The sequence below is a fragment of the Rhinolophus sinicus genome, linkage group LG07 (genome assembly GCF_036562045.2).
Source record: "Rhinolophus sinicus isolate RSC01 linkage group LG07, ASM3656204v1, whole genome shotgun sequence".
Classification (NCBI taxonomy): Eukaryota; Metazoa; Chordata; class Mammalia; order Chiroptera; family Rhinolophidae; genus Rhinolophus; species Rhinolophus sinicus.
The window spans coordinates 82,004,363-82,024,247 of NC_133757.1; the positions used below are offsets into that span (position 1 = coordinate 82,004,363).

Sequence of the window (19,885 nt, forward strand, 5' to 3'; positions counted from 1 at the left end):
CCCCAGACCAACAACAGTCTGACGGGGCCCCCCACTGCCTTCAGGACCAAGTATACAAATGCCTTGAGTCTTGAATGCCCTCTCGACATTCCTCTGCTTCTGTTATCTTCTTCATTTATTTTAACATTTAGATTTTAACACACTTTATTTAAAAAGGAAACTTTCTATCCCCACAAAACTCACAGTTTGTTCCTTAACTATTAAATTAGGAAACATACATCTGGATGGTGCCCTGTCATTTTCCTCCACGCAATGGAGCTCTGTTACCACGTCCCTGCCTGTGCTCTCCTAGCTCCCCAAATCTGCCTGGCTTTCTCACTCCTCCAGTCTGTTGCTGTTTTCCAGAATTTGTCACCTGTGGCTAAACTCTCCCTGCCCCAAGCCCGTCCTCCCCTCATAGCAGATAGGCCCCTGAAGAGGGGAAGCGCCGGGGCCCCTCCCCGACCTCACCTTCTTCTGTAAGGCGCAGTGAAAGACGAAGATGAAGACCCCCTGGAAGGCGTTGAAGGTGGTGAAGAGATAGGCCATGACCACTGACTCCTTGTTGATGAACAGGAGGCCAAAAGCCCAGGTGAGGCCCAGGAGGAAGAGCAGCGCGATGGCCCCCAGGGCCCAGGATCTGGGGGTGGGGAGAGGGGACAGGGATGACAAAAGTACCCGCCAGCGGAGATGCCTTCCCCATTGGCCTCTTTGGGTGAGTAAGCCTCGGGAGAATGGCTGCCCAGTGACACTTCTGCCCAGCCTGGGCCTGGGGCAGGCAGAGGTCAGCAGTCGGGGTTTGTGAATGAATGGCCAGCCATTTCCCTGCATCCTTCATCCTTTTGGCCATATTTCTAGACCCTTGAACTATCTATTGCTGCCTATGTCTCTCTAAGTTGCCCGGAAATGGACTCACTTTTTGAACTCAGCTTCACCCTAAGCAGTCATGTCCCCCAAACAGGAGGATGGAGGTGCTAATGCCATGTACCGCAGTAATAAAACACCGTCTCTGTCCTTAAATCATATTGTGTGACACCAGAGGAAGCCCGGTGTGGGGTTCTGGGGGACAGGGATGCGGGGAGAGAGGTGCTCACTTAATGTTGTCGAGGCGACTGGAGTCGGGCTTGAGCACAGACGAGCTGCGGACCATCTTGTGCAGGGTCACCATGAGGAACACCAGGTTCACCTGCGACGGCAGGGGGCGCTGGGCTGGGCTGCTCCGCTGCCGTGCGAGCTTCTGGGAGGACCAGCCCGCACCCCCTCCCTCAGGGCCTCTGCCAGTGGGCCTGTCCCCAGGTGCCTGCGCCGTGGCTCCCATTGCTGGGAGGATGGGGCCCCCAGCCTGACTCAGCAGGGGCTCAGATCACAGCTCCGGGACGGACAGACCTCTGTGCTCCCATCTTAGCTGGCTGCTCAGTCCCCATAGTTTTCAAGGGCTCAGGGAGACTGGGGATCAGCGTCAAGGCCAGCCAGGGAAAAGGACAGAGGCAGTACCAGGGGTACTACCTTCCGACTTACCACGATAACAAAGGAGACAGGCCCGATAAAGCTCCAGATGAAGTAATTGTCTACTCGGAGCCAGCAGCTGTAAAGGAAGCAGGGCTGGCGTAGAGAGAGGCGGGGGTGGGGTGCTGGCTTCCCTCCAACCCCAGGAGCCCAGGGTCCCACTGCTGAGCAGGAAACCAGGCAGGAGGAGACACGGGCGGGGAGCAACTCACGCCTTCTCGGTGCCGTAGCTGCGGTAGTCGATGGCAGCCGCGATGCCCACCACCAGGGCTGGGAAGCAGTAGCCACCCAGGTAGTAGTACTTGGTACGGGAGTACTCGCTCTCAAACACCTCCACCAACAGCAGGTAGAGGTGCACGCCCTCCAGGCACAGCCACGAGAAGGCAGCCAGGAAGAAGTAGTGCAGGAGGCCAGCGAAGATGGGGCAGGCAATCTGCAGGACGGGGGCCACGTGTGAGAGGCTGCGGGGCTCGGTCGGCCCTCCTCGCTCCCCCCACTCCTGCCCCACGGCCGGCCCACCTCATACTGGGTCTTGTCTATGCCGACCAGGAAAAGCAGCTCGGCCAGGAAGAGGTTGATGCACAGGTTCTTGTGGATGGTGTTGCGGTCCGTCTGCAGCCCCCGCAGGAAGCAGAATGTGGAGATGCAGATGGCCAGACAGACCAGGGAGATCACGATGCCCACCCAGGTGATGACCGACAGCAGCAGCTCGTTGATGCGGCCCTGGTACTGGGGGACAGCAGGGGGCACTCAGTGCCCTTGGCCTTGCACACGGCCAGGCTCACCCTGTGCTCAGCTAGGTGCCAGCTGTGGGCAAGGCCTTGGGCCACGAACAGCATTGGCACAGCCCCCCCGAGCCCCCAGCCTTCTGCTCCCAGCCAACTTGCCAGCCCCCACCCCTCTACAGGCAGCACGCTCACTTCCTCATGCTCTGGAAGGCGTGTGGAGAGATGACAAACGTGACACCAACTTGCTTCTCCAGAGTGCCTTGGCAGAAGGTGGGACCATGACCAGAGAGAACCAGACGTGTGGCCTCATGCCCTGGGCAAGACTGGTGGCCCCCCATGCCCACGAAGTTGGCCTTCCCTGGCACTGCCCATGCCGCACTCTATGATGCCATGCAAAGCCAGGCCAGCAGGCCCGCCCGGAGCAGCGCAGCAGAGCGCTGGCCAGCTTACGATCTCGCGGTGAGCCATGAGCACAGCAAAGTTGGTGAGGTGGCTGCAGGCACACGTCGTGTGGGTCTTGTTGGATTCCACCAGGCGGCAGCCTTGGGTCGACCAGTAACCCAGCATGGACCGCTCCGAGTAGTTCCAGAAGGAGCAGTTAGCATTAAAGTGGTTTTTCGCCTGTTATGTGGTGGTGACCGGGGAGTCAGATGTAGGGAACCCCCCTTAGCCCTCACACCTAACTATGGGGATAGCAACAAACCTGGAAAAGTGCCTGGGGCTTCAGGCGGCTGTCTGAGATATCTGGGGACAAATGGCCAAAGCTGCTGAGGTGGAGGCTGGGGGCTGGTGGCCCAGGAAGGGTTCGGAACTTGCTCTTAGGGTATATGAACATGCAGTGGGGGGAGTCATGGGGGAAGCTGAGACTCCCATGAAGGGCGGGGTGTACCTCAGCTCACCTCTAGGTGGGCCACGGTGAAGATGACAGGGTCCATGAGGAAGACCCGGCTTGACTCCTTGTTGATGGAGGCTGCGATGACCTGCGAGTTCACCACCAGGGAGGCGCCTCCCGGGCCACCCGTGCTCGCTTCACCTGCCAGCTTCACCGTGGCATTCTCAGTGGACAGGAAGAGGCCCAGGTTGTTATAGAGAATAAAGACAACTTTGACCACCCCTGGAAAGACAGGCACGTGTGCCGTCAGCCCTGGCCAGCAGACCTCCAGCCACCAGGACTTGGCTTCATGAGGCTGCAGCCCAGGCAAGTGGGGCTCAGGGAGCCCTTCCCCGGGACCACTGCTCAGTTGTAGGCAGTGCCAAACAGCAGGGCAGTAGGCAGGGCTGGGTCCCTGGGCACCTCTCACTTGCGTTGTAACCTTGAGTGAATCTCTAACCTCACTGAGCCTTAGTCTCAAACGGGACAATCCTCCCTGAGCTGTGAGGACCAAATGCTGCTGCACAGGAGTGAGCCCTGCAGACTGCAATGTGTCCTGGGCTCTGTGGGGCTTTGGGTCCCCACAAGCTTGAGCAGAGGAGTTCTCTGTGTGTTGTTACAGGTCCCAACCTTTTCTTGGACTCTTCAACCCCATAAAAGCTGAGAGCCACTGTGGCGGGCAGAGCCAGCGTGGGGCCGGGCACTGACCGTTGCGGCTGTTCTGCTTGATGGTGTTGGCTGACAGCTGGATGGAGTTCTCGCTCGGGTACTCCTGGGGGAACACCAGCTCCTGTACTTGGCCCTCTGTGTTCAGGACCGTGACCTCCAGGACTGTGGGGACAGAGGATGATGGCAGGGCATATGGGGCTGGGGTCTGTCTCCAGTCCGGAGATCCGAAGTCAAGGGCCAGGGTGCCAGGGCATCCCCCATGGTCTTTGGAACAGGCGGACCCCACAGTTCAAGGTTTGCACCTGAACTTGCCACAGTGAGACCGCAGCACTCACCCACGTTTTGCTTGGCAGCCAGGAAGCGGGCTGGCTCCCTGACATTGTCAGCCAGCAGGAAGGCGCCCTCCTCTAGGACGTCCAGGAGCATGGTGGCCGTGTGCACCTGCTCCGTGGCGTTCATGTCCTTCCAAGACTCGAGAGCCTCCGGCCGCAGCAGGTTGTCCACTGTCTCCACCACAGCCTGCACGAGTTTTTGTGGGGTGCACTGTGAGTCCCCCCCACATCCTCTAGTCCATTGAGCTGGGCTCTGCATCCCCTCCTCTCAACCTCCATTCCTCAGTGCCAAGTGGAGCCTGTCCCACCGCCCTCGGCCAGCAGGAGCCCTCTGGGCCTCACCTTGATGTAGTCCTTGCAGGTTCTCTCCCGCTTGTGCATCTAGGGAAAGAGATGGAGGCGCTGTCAGGCCCGCCTCCAGCCCCACTCCCCTCACCCACTCTCACTGTTCTGCATCTGCCACCAACCTGGGGCTGGGCCATTAGCAAGAGTTGTTCCTAAGGGATCCCTGACCCCCAGGCCCATCCAGGGCAGCCTAGCTTGGAGGTACCAGGCCAGAATCTTCCTGAGCCTCTGGGGCAGTGCCCATTGTCAGCCCCACTGCCAGGCCCCACCTTATTGTAGTTCTTGCCAGCCGACTCGCGCTCGATGGGCCGCAGGGCCTGCAGCTGGGCATCCAGGATGTCTAGCAGCTGCTCCATCAGCTTCACAGAGGAGGACACGTCCCCCGCATAGATGGAACCCCGGGTGTGGCGGGCCAGCTCACTGGCAATGTTGGCTGCATTCTCCCCACTCTTGATCTGCGTGAGGCAGGAGTGGGGGACCCGGCGGTGTCAGGGGCCATCGTGCTTCCCCCACAGTCCCTTTGCACATGCCTAGCCTGCTAGGCCATTCTCACTGCTCTCTGCTGCCCCTTCTCCCTGTCAGCCCTCTCCCCCACTCTGTAGGCCAGGGAGGAGAACCCACAGTCCTTTCTCTCAAACCTGTTGCCCAATTGTCTCCCTCTGTCTCCCATTGCTCCACGGAACCCGCTGCACCCTGCGCCCAGCCACCCAGGGCCCAGTGTGTGAGCACAGGTGCCTGTCTGGGAGGGGCGGCTGCTGCTGGTACCTTCTGGGCCACCTGGTTGACCCAGGGGGAGGTGCAGTTGCTGAGGTCAGGGCCCCGGGGGTTCCAGAGCCCCAGAGCTGGTAGACACTGGAAGGAGGCAATTCCTGCAGGGACAGACAGACAGGAACAGAGAAGGGGGCCACAAGGAAAGAGAGAAGGATGGGCCAAAGGAGACGACAGAGGGAGACAAGTGGGAGAGGAAAGAGGTGAGGGGAACATGGAAGACCAGACATGAAGTGGACCAGACAGTCAAGAGAGGTGTCACTCTGAGGTGACATAAGCTACCCCCCACTTCCCTAAGCTCTCCCTTTTGGCTCCCCTTCCATCTTTACCTACCCAAATTAGAACTTTCTAACAAAGCCCAACTTGGAAGTGCCCTCTCCATGAAGCCTCTTCTGACCCTCCCCTCAAGGCCCTGGAGCATGTGGTCCCGGCCCCATCCCTCTGGTACTTCAGCTGCTGTCTCCTGCCACCAGCTGTTCCCAGGGCTGTTCCATCTCAGCCCAAGGCTGGAACCCACCAAAGTCACCTCTGTGGGCTCCTTGCAGGGTCTGCCTGGTGCTTTGCATGTGGCAGGTGATCAGCACTGCAGGGAAGGACAGGGGACAGGATGGCTGGGGACTAACTGAGCTGCTACTGTGCCCTGGGAGCTCTGCTGGGCTCTGGGGACACAGCTGCAGCTATCAGGCGTGACCCCTACTGCATAAAGCCCATGCTCTGGCAGGGAGATGGACAGGTAAGTGGATCTATGCTAAGATGAGTGGTGGGCATGTCCCCTGTCCCTTCCCTGGCCAGACCAGCAGTGGCCACCCCCCAAGCCAGCCACAGTGGAGGTGACCAAGGCCTCTGTACTCACCTCGAGTCCCCTTGGGGCAGGGCCTCTCCACCAGCATGCCCTGCTGGGTGGCTGGCCACTGGACCCGCCGTACCTCTCGAGGTTCACAGAAGAGCTCTGGGGACACATGCAGATTGGGGGCTGGGGGCCGCCTGGTGCTGGGGGCCGGGGCTGTGGCTGGCGGCAGGTCAGGTCCCAGCTGGTTGATGGCACCCACTGGGTGCGTGGTGAGAGGTGCCCGGCGGAGCGGGGTGGTAGCTGCGGGTGAGGCCGTGCTGGTGAGGGGCGTGGGCCGGACTGTGGTAGTCGTGCTGAGGGGCGGCGAAGTGGCTGGGCCTGGAATGCAGAGGGAGTACGAGAGAAAGTCACTCCCATGCTCGGGCTCCCCTCAGCGTGCCTGGGCACCAGGTCCCTGGCAGCCGAGCATCTTTCTTGCCACTGAAGTGAAAAAGTGTCTTTGGTCCTCACTGGGTCTGGGAGCGGATCCCCTCTGCATTCTCTCTTCCCACAGGGGTCCCTCACACCCGTGGGACCATCTAAAGCATCAAAAGGCGGTAAAAATTCACTCGTGTGCACTGTGAGGTCTGAGAAAGCAACTAGAGAGGACACAGGCCAGGAAGGGTGTGAACACCACGGCTTCTCATTCTCAGTTACTCTCACTCTGGTCTCTGGAACCCTCCTTGCCCCTTTCCTCAGTTCCCCATTATGCAAATGAGGCTGGATTAGGTCAGGCTCCCTGGAGCCTTGGGGCTGCTCAGAGCTGGCTCAGGGCAGCTAAGGGGACAAATGAGACTGCAGAGGGGCCCTCATCAACATCAGCAGTGTCCACCTTGTTCCGTTTTACCCGATATTTGGGCTTCCCCCCAAGATTCTGGTCGATAAAAGTTCCAAGGCTAAAAGTGCACAGGACCCTGGGAAAGGCAGTGCAGCTCCGTGATTAGGTCCAGAGTCCTGGGGCAAAATCCTTAACTAAGTTATTCCCCACCCACCCAGTGCCTCAGTTTCCTCATATGTAAACTAGGGGACGTTAACCCGTGTCACAGACTGCAAGGATTAGACGAGTTAGTTACCAGCTGCTAAGTGCTTAGAACAGCTCGTGCTGTGTGAGTCTCTCCGACCTTCAGAGCTCCCCCAAAACAACCACCTAAGAGCTCCCTAGATCCCTAAGAGCTCCCACAGTGCACCCCCCATCCCGGGACCAGTGAACACGAGTTGTCCTCACCGGCACTGGGGTCAGGCGGCCCAAACTCCAGGCTATAGCGCACGACGAAGTAGTTGTTCCAGACATAGAGCTGGTTGTCACGCGGGTTGTAGTCCACAGAGGAGACGAACTGGTAGGGGTTGGGAAAGGCCAGGCTGACCGGCTCCTCGCGGTTAGCGTTGGTGTTGAAGGCGTAGTCCACGCGGTTGCCCGCGGCCTCGCTGTCGTCATCCACGTAGACGGAGCGCAGCACGTAGAGGACGCCACACACCATGAAGGCGTTGGATGCCGAGCGCTTATCGTAGCCGGTTTCCCACGTGCCCTCGAAGCGCAGCGTATAGGGGTTGAGCTGGCTCACCACCAGCCGCCCGTTGTTGCCCTCGGTGGCGTAGATGACCCACAGTCCGTTCTCGTCCACGGCCAGGTCAATGTCGGTCTTGCCCCCCCAGCGGTAGGGAGAGGTGTCGTGGTAGTTGGCCGTGTTGATGACTGTCTCCCCACTCTTGATGCGCGTGCGAAGATCGTACTTGACGATGTTGCGCGTGCGCTCCTTGTTGTAGAAGACAGCGCCATCGTAGACCACGAAACCGGTGCCGTCCACGCGGTTGGGCAGGCGGTAGGTGGTGGTGTGGCGCGCGGCCACGTAATCCTCCCACGAGGCGTACTCCGTCAGCGTGTCGGTGCGGTAGGGGATCCAAGGCATGACATAGATGCGGTCGCCGGCCTGTAGTGGGTCCTTGCACCACGCGCCAGACTGGTGCTCTGACTCGTGTGTTGAAGTGGGCTCCAGCACCTTCTGCAGGGTCCCTGGGCACACGAAGACTGGGTGGGCCGGGGTGGGTGGGGAGGAAGCAGGAGAGGAGAAGAGGTAAAGGGGGGCGGGGAGAGAGGGAGAGAGAAGCAAGTTGGTCACAGGACCGGGCTGGGGGAGCCAGGCTGTCCCCTCCTGCTGCTGCAGTCACGGTTGCTTGGTAGGGCTGGTGATGGGAAGGGGGTTTCCGGGCTGGGACCCCCGCCCTGCCCAGCTGCCCCTCTCCCTGGAGATATCAACCCTGGAGGCCATTAAGAGCAGGGTTAGTGGGGGGAGGTAGTGTCCCTCTTTCCTTCCCTGGCTGCTAGAGACCCCACAGGCTGGGGATAAGGGGTTTGGTTTGGCAAGAGCCCTCCCAGAGCCATTGTCGTGTGCCTTAAGCTGGGCAGAAAATTCTCCTCACTGCAGCCACTGGCTGGTGGCTTTGAGGTTCCAGGGACTCAGCCCCCTGCCCCTTCGCCATCGTCTCCGCCCCCTACGGAAGAGCTAGAGTCCAGGGTCCCATCCTTCACCAACCACACCAGGACACAGTTTTGTTTTGTTTTGTTTTTTTAACTCCACTTTCTTCCTCCTGCAAAAATTGCAAGGTAGTAATGTTTCTGTACCCACTATGGGTGTCAGGTCGATGTCAGTCTTGTACCCCCATACCAGGGTGGGGGAAGCACCCAAGATTCCTGATGCAGCCTGTGCCCCCCCCCCCACATGCAGTACCCACACAATCAGGAAAGGTTTTTGGAAAAGTTCAGCCCCTCCCCAAGGCACCTGCCCCAGCCGGCAGGGTCTCTCATGGGCTTTGCTCAGCAGCAGGCACTGACTGGTGCACAGGGATGGGAGGATGACATGGGGGGAGGGGACTCCCCGGGAGAATTGGGGAGGGGAAGGAGAGCTGCGTGGAGGGAAGAGAGACAAGGTGGGGGGGCCTCAGCAGAGGTCCTGGCTCCAAGGGAGGCACACTGGAGACCACCTGGGAAGAAAGGGTTAGTGCTGGCAGAGGAGAGAGGGGGTGAGCAGAGAATTCACTCCAAGGCCCAGGCCGGACTGAGGGTCCCTCGAGGGGCAGTCCCAGGTCCAGCTCAGAGGGGCAAGGGAGGGAACCAGGTGCTAGGATAAAGACCCAGCCCGCCCCAGCCAGGCCCACCACCTCCCCTGCCCCGACCCCGATTTACCTGCAACCATCCCCGGCTCGGGAGGAGGGACCAAGGCAGCGCTGATGTCAGAAAGGTGGGGGGCCCCGCCCCACCCCCCCATTCCCTGAAAAGGAGGAAAACCTCAACTGCATCTCGTTGGCCCCGGCTGGCCTGCCCACCCTTGCCCCGTCACATCCCAGCACCAACTACTCCTAGCCTCCCCTACTGACCCAGTGGAGGTCTGGACTCTCACGGTCAGTGGTCAGGCTCCCCTCCTCCTCCCAGAGTAGTGATGGCCAGAGGCCCCTCCATCCAGGATAGCTGGGGCCTCCCTCTCACTTCCCTGCTAGCAGAACCCACAGACAGGCCAGGGTGAGGGTTTGCAGTGAATTCTCTGCTTCTGCTTGGCCTGTGACCAAAGCAGCTGGCCCCAAGGGGGAGAGGGAGGGCTGGGACCTGGCACTGGCTTGGGGGGCAGCCCAAGGGTCCCCAGGCACAAAGCAGCCAGGAGCATGCCCTGTTTTAGGAGGGGGAGGGAAATCCAGGGTACAGAGGTGGGCTGGACACAGAAGGATCCTGGCTTGGGCCCTTGGGCTCCACCATCTCCCTGTCCCCATCCCTGAGGTGTTGGCCTGCACCTTCTCTCCAGGACACCTGGCCTACACCCATTTCTTCTGTGCCCAGGACTCCCCTCTCCCCAAGCCAGGGGGGCCACCTGCCAGCAGTGCGTATGAGGGGGGCGGTGGGAGGTCTCAGAGTCTGACCTGGTCAGAAGGGCATGGAGGAGGAAAATGTGGTTAGAGGTTACCCCGGGGTAGGGGGAAAGATGAAGAAGGGTCTGCCTGGGGCCTTTGCCAGCAAGGACCCCTCCCTAGCACCAAGCTCCCAACACCTCCTTTTCCCACCCCCCACCCGCATCTTGAAGAGAAAAGATCCAGGGCTTCGTATCCAAACCACCACCGGGCCTGCAAGAAGAGTGTCTGGTGCTGGGTGGGAGAGAGACTCCGGGAGAGAGAGAGGGAGAGAGTGGTGGGGTGCTGTGAGGGGCAGACCGTGGCATGGCTGCCCAGGCCTCTCTGAGATGCGGGAGAGGGGCAGGAGGGAGGGGAGCAGCTCGGAGGGACCCCGCCCCACCTCCCTCAAAGGGGATGCTCCACAGACCACCGTAATTTCAAGGCAAAAGAGATCTGAAAGGATGTCTCACCCAGCACTGCCCCTTCTGCCAGCCTCAGAGCTGTCAGTTTTCCAAAACTTTCAGAGGAGGAAGCCACCATCCCCAACATCCTGCCCTCCAAGCCCTTCAGCGGAAGCCCTTGCCCACCCCCCCATGATGGACAGCCCTACCCACCAGAGTTCTTCCACTCCCCTGCTGAAGGTTAAAGCCCCAAGAAATTACGGTGCTCCTAGAAGACCCAGCCTACACCACCCCCGCCCTCCCCCCTGGTCCTCTAACCACAACAGCCCAGAAGAAACCCTGACTGCAGCTTCGCAAGTGTTTCAGAACCAGAGGAAAAAATCACTCCCCCACCCACACTCCCCACACCATGAGGCCCACCCCCACCCCCTTGCCCCATTTGGCATGATGCCCTCCCAGGGCTAGGGACAGCTTATACCCCTCCCCAGGGCTGGGCCCCAGCTGGTTGAGGATGGGGGTTGGGGGTGGGGAAACTGGCGCTCTGTGCTCCAAAACAGCTCTGGGCCTTGGAAACGCCAAACCAGAAGGAACTTAAGCCACCAGGAGCCCGAGGGATAGGATGAATCTGCTCCCAGAAAGGAAAACAAAGGTGTGCCTTCCAGCCCACCTCCCCCAATGGGAAACAAGTTACCAAAGTTGGGGCAGGAAGAAGAGAAGAGAAAGACGCTCACCGGTGCCCCTCCACCCCCGCCCCCATTTGGGAGCCAGGGAAGGGGGTCCCCACCCGCCCCTGATGCTTACAAACTTCTCCTGAAGGAGGCAAAAGAAGTATGAGAGAAGGCCAGGTCCCCCGTAAGGGCCAGGGACTAGGAAGCAGGGACAGGGAAAAAGAGAGAGAGAGAGAAAGAGAGAGACAGACAGACAGAAGGTCCTGCCCGTGCTCAGAGAGGAGCTTCTTCGGGTGTCTGGAGGGTGGAGTTCCCCGTGGCTGGACCAGGGCTGACCCCACCGGGAGGACACCCGGAGTGGGGGCTAGCAACTGGACCCAGTGGGGGGTGGGAGAAGAAGGGGCCGAGAGGGGAGGGCGGGTCACATAAGTATGGTACAGGTAAAACAAAGTGTGAGTTAGGGGTTAGCATTGGTAACAGTGCGTTTACCTTTCTGCTCCACTTCTACTTTAAGCATCGGAAGAGAGAGAGAAAACAAATTGAAAAAAAAATGTGCAAGAAAAAAAGAGAAAAAAAAAGAGATTAAATTGCTTTTGTTTCTTTTCTGGCAACACGCCCCCTTTTCCTTTCTTTCCTCACTTCTGGTTCCCCAACCCCAATGTAGCATCAGCTCAGCCCCCACCCCCCAAGTCCCTTCCTCTGGGGTAGGGTCAGGGTGAGAGGTTGTTGGGGAAGACAGTCACAGGGAGGGGGAGACACGCGGGAGGACAAAGACCAAGAGTGACACAGGGTGAGGCGGGAACAGGCAGGCAGGTGGACCATGGCCTCATATGAGTGGGCACCCTCAGTGTAGCGGGGCAGGGAGCGGGGAGTCCCAGCTGAGAGGCAGGTTCTGGTTAGGGGGATGCCAGGGAAGGAGGGGGAGAGGAACCACTTAGATCCCCTCCCACCCTGCCTGCTGCCCTCCTGCCAGAACCAGGGGTCCAGAGGAGGGGGTTCAGTGCCTCCTAGGCCCTGGGCACTGGGAGCTAAGAGAACATGCTGAACTCCTTTAGTGTCTGTGCTGGCCCTGCCCGAGTCCAGCTGGGTTCCCCCAAGCCCTCACAACCCAGAAAAAGCCAACACAGAGAGAGGGTGGTAGAGTTGGACATAGAATGACTGAGAGGCAGACAGGCAGAGCCCTCGGGCCTCAGAGAGCTGGGGTGGGGAGACAGAGGCAGAGAGGTCAGCGGCTGGGGTGGGGAGACGGCACAGATGGGGCAGGACAGCAGGTGGGGGCACAGACAGACTTCCACGCTCCCCCAAGACTCAGTTTCTCTGCCAAGTCCCGCCCCCGGGGGGCCCCAGAGCCAGGAGCTCCATGCCACCCGCTGCCTGGTGGGCTGGCGGCACCTGGGGGAGGAAGGGGCCACGGTTAGACTGTGCTCAGCTGCAAGGCAAATGCAATGTTAGTCGGGCCTGTCCAATGTGTGTTTGTGGGGGCATCCCACATCGTCACTGCCCCCTACCCACGGTAGTGCCTGCACCTCCCCCAGCCCCGCCCACACCAGCACGGGGACCACCCCAGCCTCTGAAGCCCAGGGCAAGATGGCTGCCATGGCTGCACCCCTCTAGGCTCTGTACCCCGGCCCCTCAGGAACCTCTGACCAGGGCCTGGCTCTCCCGCCACCTCTCTGGAGGTGGAAGCAGGGAGTTCTACAGGGTTTGGCTGCCTTCCTAGCGCCTCATCCAGGGCCTGGCACACAGGAGGTGCTCAGCGAACGTTTTGGAGACAAGTGAGTACCCAGCCTCTCTGTTCTGGCGCCTAGCTTCCATCTTCCAGTTCCCTTCCTCTGGAACCGGGAACTAGCTCAGCCCCCAGCTCTGCCTGCCTGGGGCACACATGGCCCCGCTGTGCCCCACACACACCCACTGTGTGTGAGCCCTGTCTTCCCCAGGGCTTAAGCTAGCTCTCCCCCATCAAACTGGGGGCCGCTCGTCCCCTGGGCTAACCTGCCTCCCTCCTGGTCTCTGTGGGTTACGCCCCTGCCCACACCAGGCTGTGGCTCCAGGAGGTCTCTCCGCCCCAGGCTCTCTAAACTTTTTTCCTGCTTCTTTACCTGTATGGTGTCCACTTACTTGGACTCCACTTGGCCCAGGGGATTTTTCTCCTGCCCATTATCCTGTCTGCCTCAAGAGGAACTGGGTTCATCATCTTTCATTAGTTTTATTTTTGATTACCAACAGCAATGATAATAATTGGTAGTTACAACAACAGCAATAACTACAAGTGCCCACATTCACCAGGTGCCAGGAACTTGCTAGGCACTTCCCGAGCAATCTTTTTAAAACCCTGTCTATAGATGGGGAAACAGGCTCAGTGAAATGAAGCACACAGCTGGCAAAAGTAGGCACCACTTCCTTTGCACTTATGGCTCAGGGCACACATGGAGTTTTACTCCTGGCGGCATCCAAGGTAAGGTGTTTGGTCCCTTCCCCCCATCACAGATAAATATACCAGCTTGAAAAGGCACCTGGACCTTTACTGAGCACATCCGGAACCAGGATCAGGTCTGAGCGCTGGGGGGTGAGGATGTGGCCTCTGCCACTGGGAGCGCGTTCTGAGGCTGGCCCCGTGCCAGCCGCTTTGCACGCATGAGCTCCTTGACTCGCCTCCTCTTACAGCAGCCCAAAGAAATTAAGTCATTTGCTCAAGTTGCAGAGCCAGAAAAATTCAAGAGCCTGGCTGAGCTTCGAACCCAGCCTGATGTCCCTGCTGTGCTGCACTCCCCACCTCCACCCTCCTTCCCTGCTGTCCCAGTCCCCGGGATGGGGAGTGTCCCCAGTGCTGTGGGGAAGCTTCAAGGATCAGATGGGTGTCCCCCTCAGGCGGTAGCTGGAGGTCTCAGATGCTGAAAAGAAAAGGTGAGGAGTAAAAGAAGAAAGTTATGGAAGCACATAAGCGATCCTGTTTTCCCCAGTGTAGGTTGTCACCTGCAAGGAGAAATCAAAGGTCGGGGAGGAAGGCTGGAGCGGGAGGGGAGAGGAGGGAGAGTCACAGGGCCTCCTATTCCTCCACCCCCACCCCCCACACTCTAGTGGCCCTGCCTCCTCCCCCCTCTGCCTGGAGGCCCTAACTCCAGGTTGGCTATGTGAAGCTGGGGGGCTGGGGGGCGGCGAGAAGCGGAGGGAAGAGTGAGGGCAGGAAAGAAGGATGATGTTAAGGGTGGGGTGCTGAGGAGGAGAGACCCTGTCTTTGTCTGCTGCCCTTGGCCAGGTGCAAGCAAGCCAGGTCCCTGGCTCCCCAGATTACCTTTCTCAGGCTTCCTGGGGCCACCCTCAGTCCAACATGGTGGCACTTCCTCTGCAGACAGGAAGTGCTATGATAGCAATGGGCAAACCCACCGGGAGACGGGGCTCTGCGGAAGATGCCCCCAGCCCCACACACCGATCTGCCACCAGGCCTCAGCGGGTGGTCTGCCTGTCTATGGGCATAGAATCCAGCTTCCAAGACAGGGAAGGGGCAGGAGTGGGGGCATGTGAGGGTTGAGGGGAACAACAGGAAGGAGAGGGAGTTCAGAGAGGAAGGGTGGTGAGGGAGAGGGAAGAGCAGGCGTGTGACAGGAGTGCTCAGAAGGGACGGGATGAGAGACGCGGGAGGTAGAGGGCGTAGAGGGCAGTGGGGTGAAGGCTGAGGGAGGGGAGAGGTGTAAGTATACCAAGCAGAGTATGGGGGTGTGGCCTTGAAGTGTGTAAATGAGCCAGGGGCACGGGAAGAAGCAGGGAAAGTGGACCAATGTCACAAGAGTTGGAGAAGGCGCCCCGTGGAAAGGGACAGTCTTTGGGGTGGGGGGTAGATGGGGCAGGCACTGAGGGTGGACAAGGGTGTCTGGGAGAAGAGAATGTGTAAGGGAGGAAGCAGGCCCAACTGTCCCCTTGTACCTGGCCCTGACTTGGCCGTGTGTGTGTGTGTGTGTGTTGGGTCAAGGTGTCTCCTCCTCGCTCATTTCTGGGAGGGGAAGGGCCCACGCCCGCACAAGGAACAAGATGACTCACTGTAGGGGACACAGTCGTACTGCACCTCCAGGTACTTGTAGGTCCCAGGACACGGGTCAGGAAAGGCGTCAGAGCCAGCCACCACCACGCACTGGGTGCGATTGTTACACCTGCAGAGGAAAGACAGGGAGCTGGGAAAAGACAGGCTTAGAACTGGGGGGCATCCCAGGTCAGGAGAGGAATGGACACCCTCTCCTGGGAAGGAGCCATGGAGACCAAGGCCAGGGGCCTTTCGTGGGCATTGTTCTCTGTTTCCTGCCTGCTCTCTCAGGCCTAGCGCATCACCCCATAAACTGCTTCCCAGCCACCCTTCGTCACTTCCATCCTAGCTGCATGTCACTGGTGCCATCACATCCTTGGGGATTTTCCCTAAATGGACTGGGAAGCCCCTCGTTTGTTCACAGAAGAGGAAGACATTAAAGCCACACAGGGAGGGGGTATCTTTGCAAAGACAAATGTATTACTGACGTGCCCATTGTCTGTCTGTGTTCACCTCTTTGGATAGCGCTGCTGTGAGGATCTGCAACCAGGACAGGGGCAGAGTCCATACCTCACGGTGAAGCCATTCTTGATTCCCCACGGGGAACTCGCTTCTCAGGGTCTCGCTAACATGTCAAGTGAGGCCCACTTAACAACAAGCAAAAGATGTGTTTCTCCTCTGCTGTCTGTCCCCATAGTCAGGGTCTCCGTTCCCTGGAGCAGGCCAGGTCTCAGCTGGAGGAACAGTGACCTGACCACGGGTGTGCGGCAAGCAGTTTGGGGGGCTTCCCGACAGGTACAGGGCAGAGCAGGCTCCTGTGTCTTCTTTGTTCAAACCTGCCCTTAACCAATGAGGATCTACTCATACCCACCCACATCAACCCCCTTCTTTATAAACAGAACACTGGCTTCAGAAGGTTAAACAGAGAGTTACCCATGAGAAACCTATGACCCAGAAGCTCCACCGCTTGATAGACGTATTCACAAAAAACGGAAAGCAAAAGCAAGTGCTCAAACAACTGCTTATACATGAACATTCACAGTTGCCAAAAGGTGGGAACCCAAATGTCCACTGGCTGATGAAGGATACACACAACATGGTCCACCCACACAGTGGAATATTACTCAGCCATAAAAAAGAATGAAGCACTGACACCTGCTACCACGTGGATGGACCTCGAAAACTCGCTGTGTGAAAGCCAGACACAAAAGGCCACATATTTCGTGACTCTACGTGAAATGTCCAGAAGAGACAAATGCAGAGACAGAAAGGAGACTAGTCGTTGTCAGGGGGAAGGGAAATTGAAAATGACTGCTCGTGGATACAGGGTTTCCTTTGGGGGTAATGAAAACATTTTGGAACTAGGTGCGGATGGTGGTTGCACAACATTGTAAAATGTACTAAATACTACTCAATTGTTCACTTTCAAATGGTGAATTTTATGTCATTTTCCCTTCAAAATCAAGAAAAGAGAAAGCCACTGGCCTTCCAGCCGGAGACTGCATGTCCCAGCCACCCCTGCAGCTGGAAGTGCCCATGACCGAGATCTGGCCAGGGAGGGGGGAGTGGGCACAACATGGCCGTTGAAAGGACTGGGTGGGGGGCGGCACAAAGACAGGGAAGTGGGTACTGAGGGACTTCTCAACTCCAATCGCTATATTTCTGCTAGGGTGTCTGTCAGAGCAGGGAGGGGCACCGTAATGACACAAAGTGCCTCCAGGTTTCCAGATGGTGGAGCAGCGCCCTCATAACACTGCCTCTGCTCTAGTGACCACAGTGCTGTGTTCCCCCCTCTGGAACTGAGAACCCATGAGCATCTGAACTGGACAGTCACCATGCTAGGTGCTGGGGAGACACCACAGACCGTTCAATGAATGAAGTGGAGGGAGAATTTGGAGAGGCAGAAGGGAGAAAGGGGTTCCCAAGGACAAGGGGCCACAGCCCAAGCAAAGGCTGGGAGGCTGGATTTACCACCCATGCAGAGGAGATAGGAAGGGGAAAAGGGGTACAATTGTTGGAGGGGGATGGACGTTGAAGAGAGTAAAAAGGGAGGGGATGAGGCGCTCCTGCCCAGCCAACCCATCTAAGTCACCTGACCACGTCCATCCCCTGCCCAAAACTCTCTGGAGGTGTTCAGAAATCCCACCCGGCAACATATTCTAGAATCTTCTGCCAGCACTCAAGTTGCTGCATAGCTGACCGCAGCCCTCCTTCCCTTTTCCAGCTCTATGCCCTGGGTACAGAAGTAAACCCTGCATTCTCCCAGGCATTTGGCAAAAATTCAGTAAGTGCCTGCTGCAGACACAGTAATGACAGACCAAACTCCCTGTCCCCATGGGGCTGACAGCCCAGTGAGGGAAGACATAAGATAAGTACCATAAAGAGGCAAAATATCTGGCGAAACTGTGGACGGAAGTCAGGGCTCGGAGAAAGATAGGGAAGGGGCAAGGAAGTGGGGGGCTGTGACTTGAGAGCAGGTGGTCAGGCAGGCCTTGCGGAGGATAACGAGGTGAAAAATCCCTAAGGGGAGGGAGGAGCCATGTGGGTCTTGGGGAACAGCATTCCAGACTGGGGGGCTCAGACAATGCAAAGGCCCACAGGAAGCCCTTAGGGGAAGATGCTTGCTATGTAAGGAGCAGGCGGACTGGCTGGAGCAGAGTGAGTGAGGGGGTGTGGAGGAGGTGAGGGCTGTGAGGGGACAGGGCAGAGCACGCAGGTCTTTGGGGACCTGGGGGGTGGGTGGCTGGGGCTTTTGCTCTGGGTGAGGTTGGAGCCATGGAGGGTTCTGAGCACAAGAGAGACTGTGCCCAGACTCAGGTGCTCACAGGCGCCCTCTGGCTGCTGTGAAGGGAACAGGCTGCAGCAGGCAAGAGGGGGCAGGGAGAGGGGGCAGAAGGGACTGAGTACAGGGCGTAGGGGGGCAGGGTGGACATGGGCGTGGAAACAAGGGTCAAATCAGTATAATTTGAAGGGTGCACTGACCAGTTCTAAGTGGACTGGCTGTGGGTATGAGGCTTCTGCAGCTTTGCACACACAGTGCCTCTGCCTGGCACACCCCACCACACACTCAAAACACACACAGAGCAAGTCTTGCCCTCAGGCCCTCACACGCACTTCTGTCATCCGTATTCAGATGTCACCTCCTCAGGGAAGCCTGGCCAGATCTCTGGGCCCTCCCTCAGCTCCCATGACACCTCCACCCTGTCCTGCCATTGCCTTTACATTGCAAGCCCCCACGGCCTCCCGATAATCTTGGTCTGAGCTTCTGGAGGCATTAGGCTCATGTGTGTTAGTGGGTGGGATATAGACTTGTGGGGGCGACAGGCTGGGGATGGAATGGGCTGGGTCTTCTTTATTATTTGCATAGCACCTGGTACCCAGTAGGTGTTCAGGAAACGTGTGCTGAATGCATAAAAGGAAGACTGAAGGTGAACACGGTGCACTGGCCAGGAAGTACGTGGAGGACAGGCGCTGTATTCAGGGACCCCAGGAACAGACGTGGCCCTCCTCCCAGGAGCCGGTGGGACCCCTCACCTCTGCGACATGATCTTAAAGGCATCTGGCAGGTAGCATTGCACATTCTCCATCTGGAAAGGGTCAGCATCGCAGATTTTGTCATCTGTGCGCCCGTAGTTGGCGTTCTCCACCATGATGACATCACTGCCTGGGCACCGCAGCTCAATGGGGTAGCCTTCACATGCCAGCTCTCGGCGCATCAGTCCGAATGGGAGCCCAGCCCGGCTCAGGCCTGTGAGGAACAGGGGAGGGCATCACACCCGGGCCACAGCGAAGGGACGGAAGACCCTGCCGTGGAGGTATCACCTCCAGCTTGGCTGTATCCAGGACACAGGCTCTAGAAACCTCACTTTATTCACCTGTGAAATAGGCTTCTCAGGGTGCCCACCTGTGTAGTAAGTAAGGTCATTCACCTCAAAGGGAGCCTGGCCTCTACCTCAGCTCCTGGGAGGTGCCCTCCAAGCCCTTGGAATGTTCTGTCTGACAAGAGTGTCTCTGTTTACCTAAGGGCCTTGGGCCACACCAACTAGTCTGTGCTGCTATGGGCGGAATTGTGTCCCCCTCCACTCAAAATTCCTACGCTGAAGTCCTAACCCCCAGGAGCTCAGCGTGTGACTGAATTTGGAGACAGGGCCTTTACAGAGATAATCAAGTTAAAAGGAGGCAATTAAGGTGGTCCCTGATCCAATATAAATGATGTCCTCATGAAGAGAGGATATTCGGACACAGAGACACACACAGAGGGAAGACGACGGCCGTCCACAAGCCAAGGAGAGAGGCTGGCACAGGTCCTTCCCTTGGAAGGAACAAACGTGCCGATACCTCGATCTTGGACTTCCAGCTTCTCGCACTGTGAGAGAATAAATGTCTCGTCTGAGTGCCCCAGTCTGTTTTACTTTGTTACAGCAGCCCTAGCAAGGGAGTACCCCAACAGTGTGGTTTCGGGAGGGAGCTTTGGGTCATGAAGTCTCAGTTGACCTCTGGAGGGGCTGAAGATCAAGGCCAGCTGTGTGGGTGGTCAGTCATGCCTCCATGACGGCCCCAGTAAAGACGGTGGACACCAAGGCGGAAGGGAGCTTCCCAGGTTGGCAGCACACCATGTGTCTTGTCAGCCAACATTGCAAGAGAGTTAACAATGTCCACAACTCCACTGGGAGGGGACAACTGGAAGCCCCGTGTATGGAGCTTTCCTGGACGCTGCCCCGTGCACGTCTTCTCTTGGCTGATTTTAATCTGCATCAGTTCACTGTAATAAACTGCAACCGTAAGTTTAACAGCAGTTCTGAATTCTGTGCCTCCTTCTAGTGACTCATCAAACCTGAGGTGCTCTGGGGTCCCCTGAATTGCAATCAGTGTCAGAAGTGAGGGTGACCTTGGGCCCT

General features: G+C 58.2%; 1 protein-coding gene across 9 annotated transcripts in view; it reads right to left on the reverse strand.

Moving 5' to 3' along the window:
* The window catches only part of ADGRL1 (adhesion G protein-coupled receptor L1), a 44,122-nt gene that overhangs the window by 5,906 nt on the left and 18,331 nt on the right, over window positions 1–19,885 (reverse strand). For 3 of the 9 annotated variants that reach the window (XM_019746106.2, XM_074338094.1, XM_019746109.2), the window contains exons 3-19: window positions 18,522–18,735; window positions 15,008–15,117; window positions 11,462–11,476; window positions 7,253–8,053; window positions 6,052–6,366; window positions 5,196–5,299; window positions 4,700–4,885; window positions 4,428–4,466; window positions 4,089–4,272; window positions 3,793–3,915; window positions 3,113–3,327; window positions 2,664–2,834; window positions 2,005–2,214; window positions 1,698–1,918; window positions 1,498–1,564; window positions 1,074–1,165; window positions 451–619 (exon numbers count right to left, since the gene is read on the reverse strand). In XM_019746106.2, the coding sequence (XP_019601665.1) occupies window positions 451–619; window positions 1,074–1,165; window positions 1,498–1,564; window positions 1,698–1,918; window positions 2,005–2,214; window positions 2,664–2,834; window positions 3,113–3,327; window positions 3,793–3,915; window positions 4,089–4,272; window positions 4,428–4,466; window positions 4,700–4,885; window positions 5,196–5,299; window positions 6,052–6,366; window positions 7,253–8,053; window positions 11,462–11,476; window positions 15,008–15,117; window positions 18,522–18,735 (3,236 nt within the window). Of the gene's footprint in view, window positions 1–450; window positions 620–1,073; window positions 1,166–1,497; window positions 1,565–1,697; window positions 1,919–2,004; window positions 2,215–2,663; window positions 2,835–3,112; window positions 3,328–3,792; window positions 3,916–4,088; window positions 4,273–4,427; window positions 4,467–4,699; window positions 4,886–5,195; window positions 5,300–6,051; window positions 6,367–7,252; window positions 8,054–9,208; window positions 9,294–11,461; window positions 11,480–15,007; window positions 15,118–18,521; window positions 18,736–19,885 lie in introns of those variants that run through there. The other 6 variants (XM_019746111.2, XM_019746108.2, XM_019746112.2 and 3 more) reach the window with 4 other exon arrangements.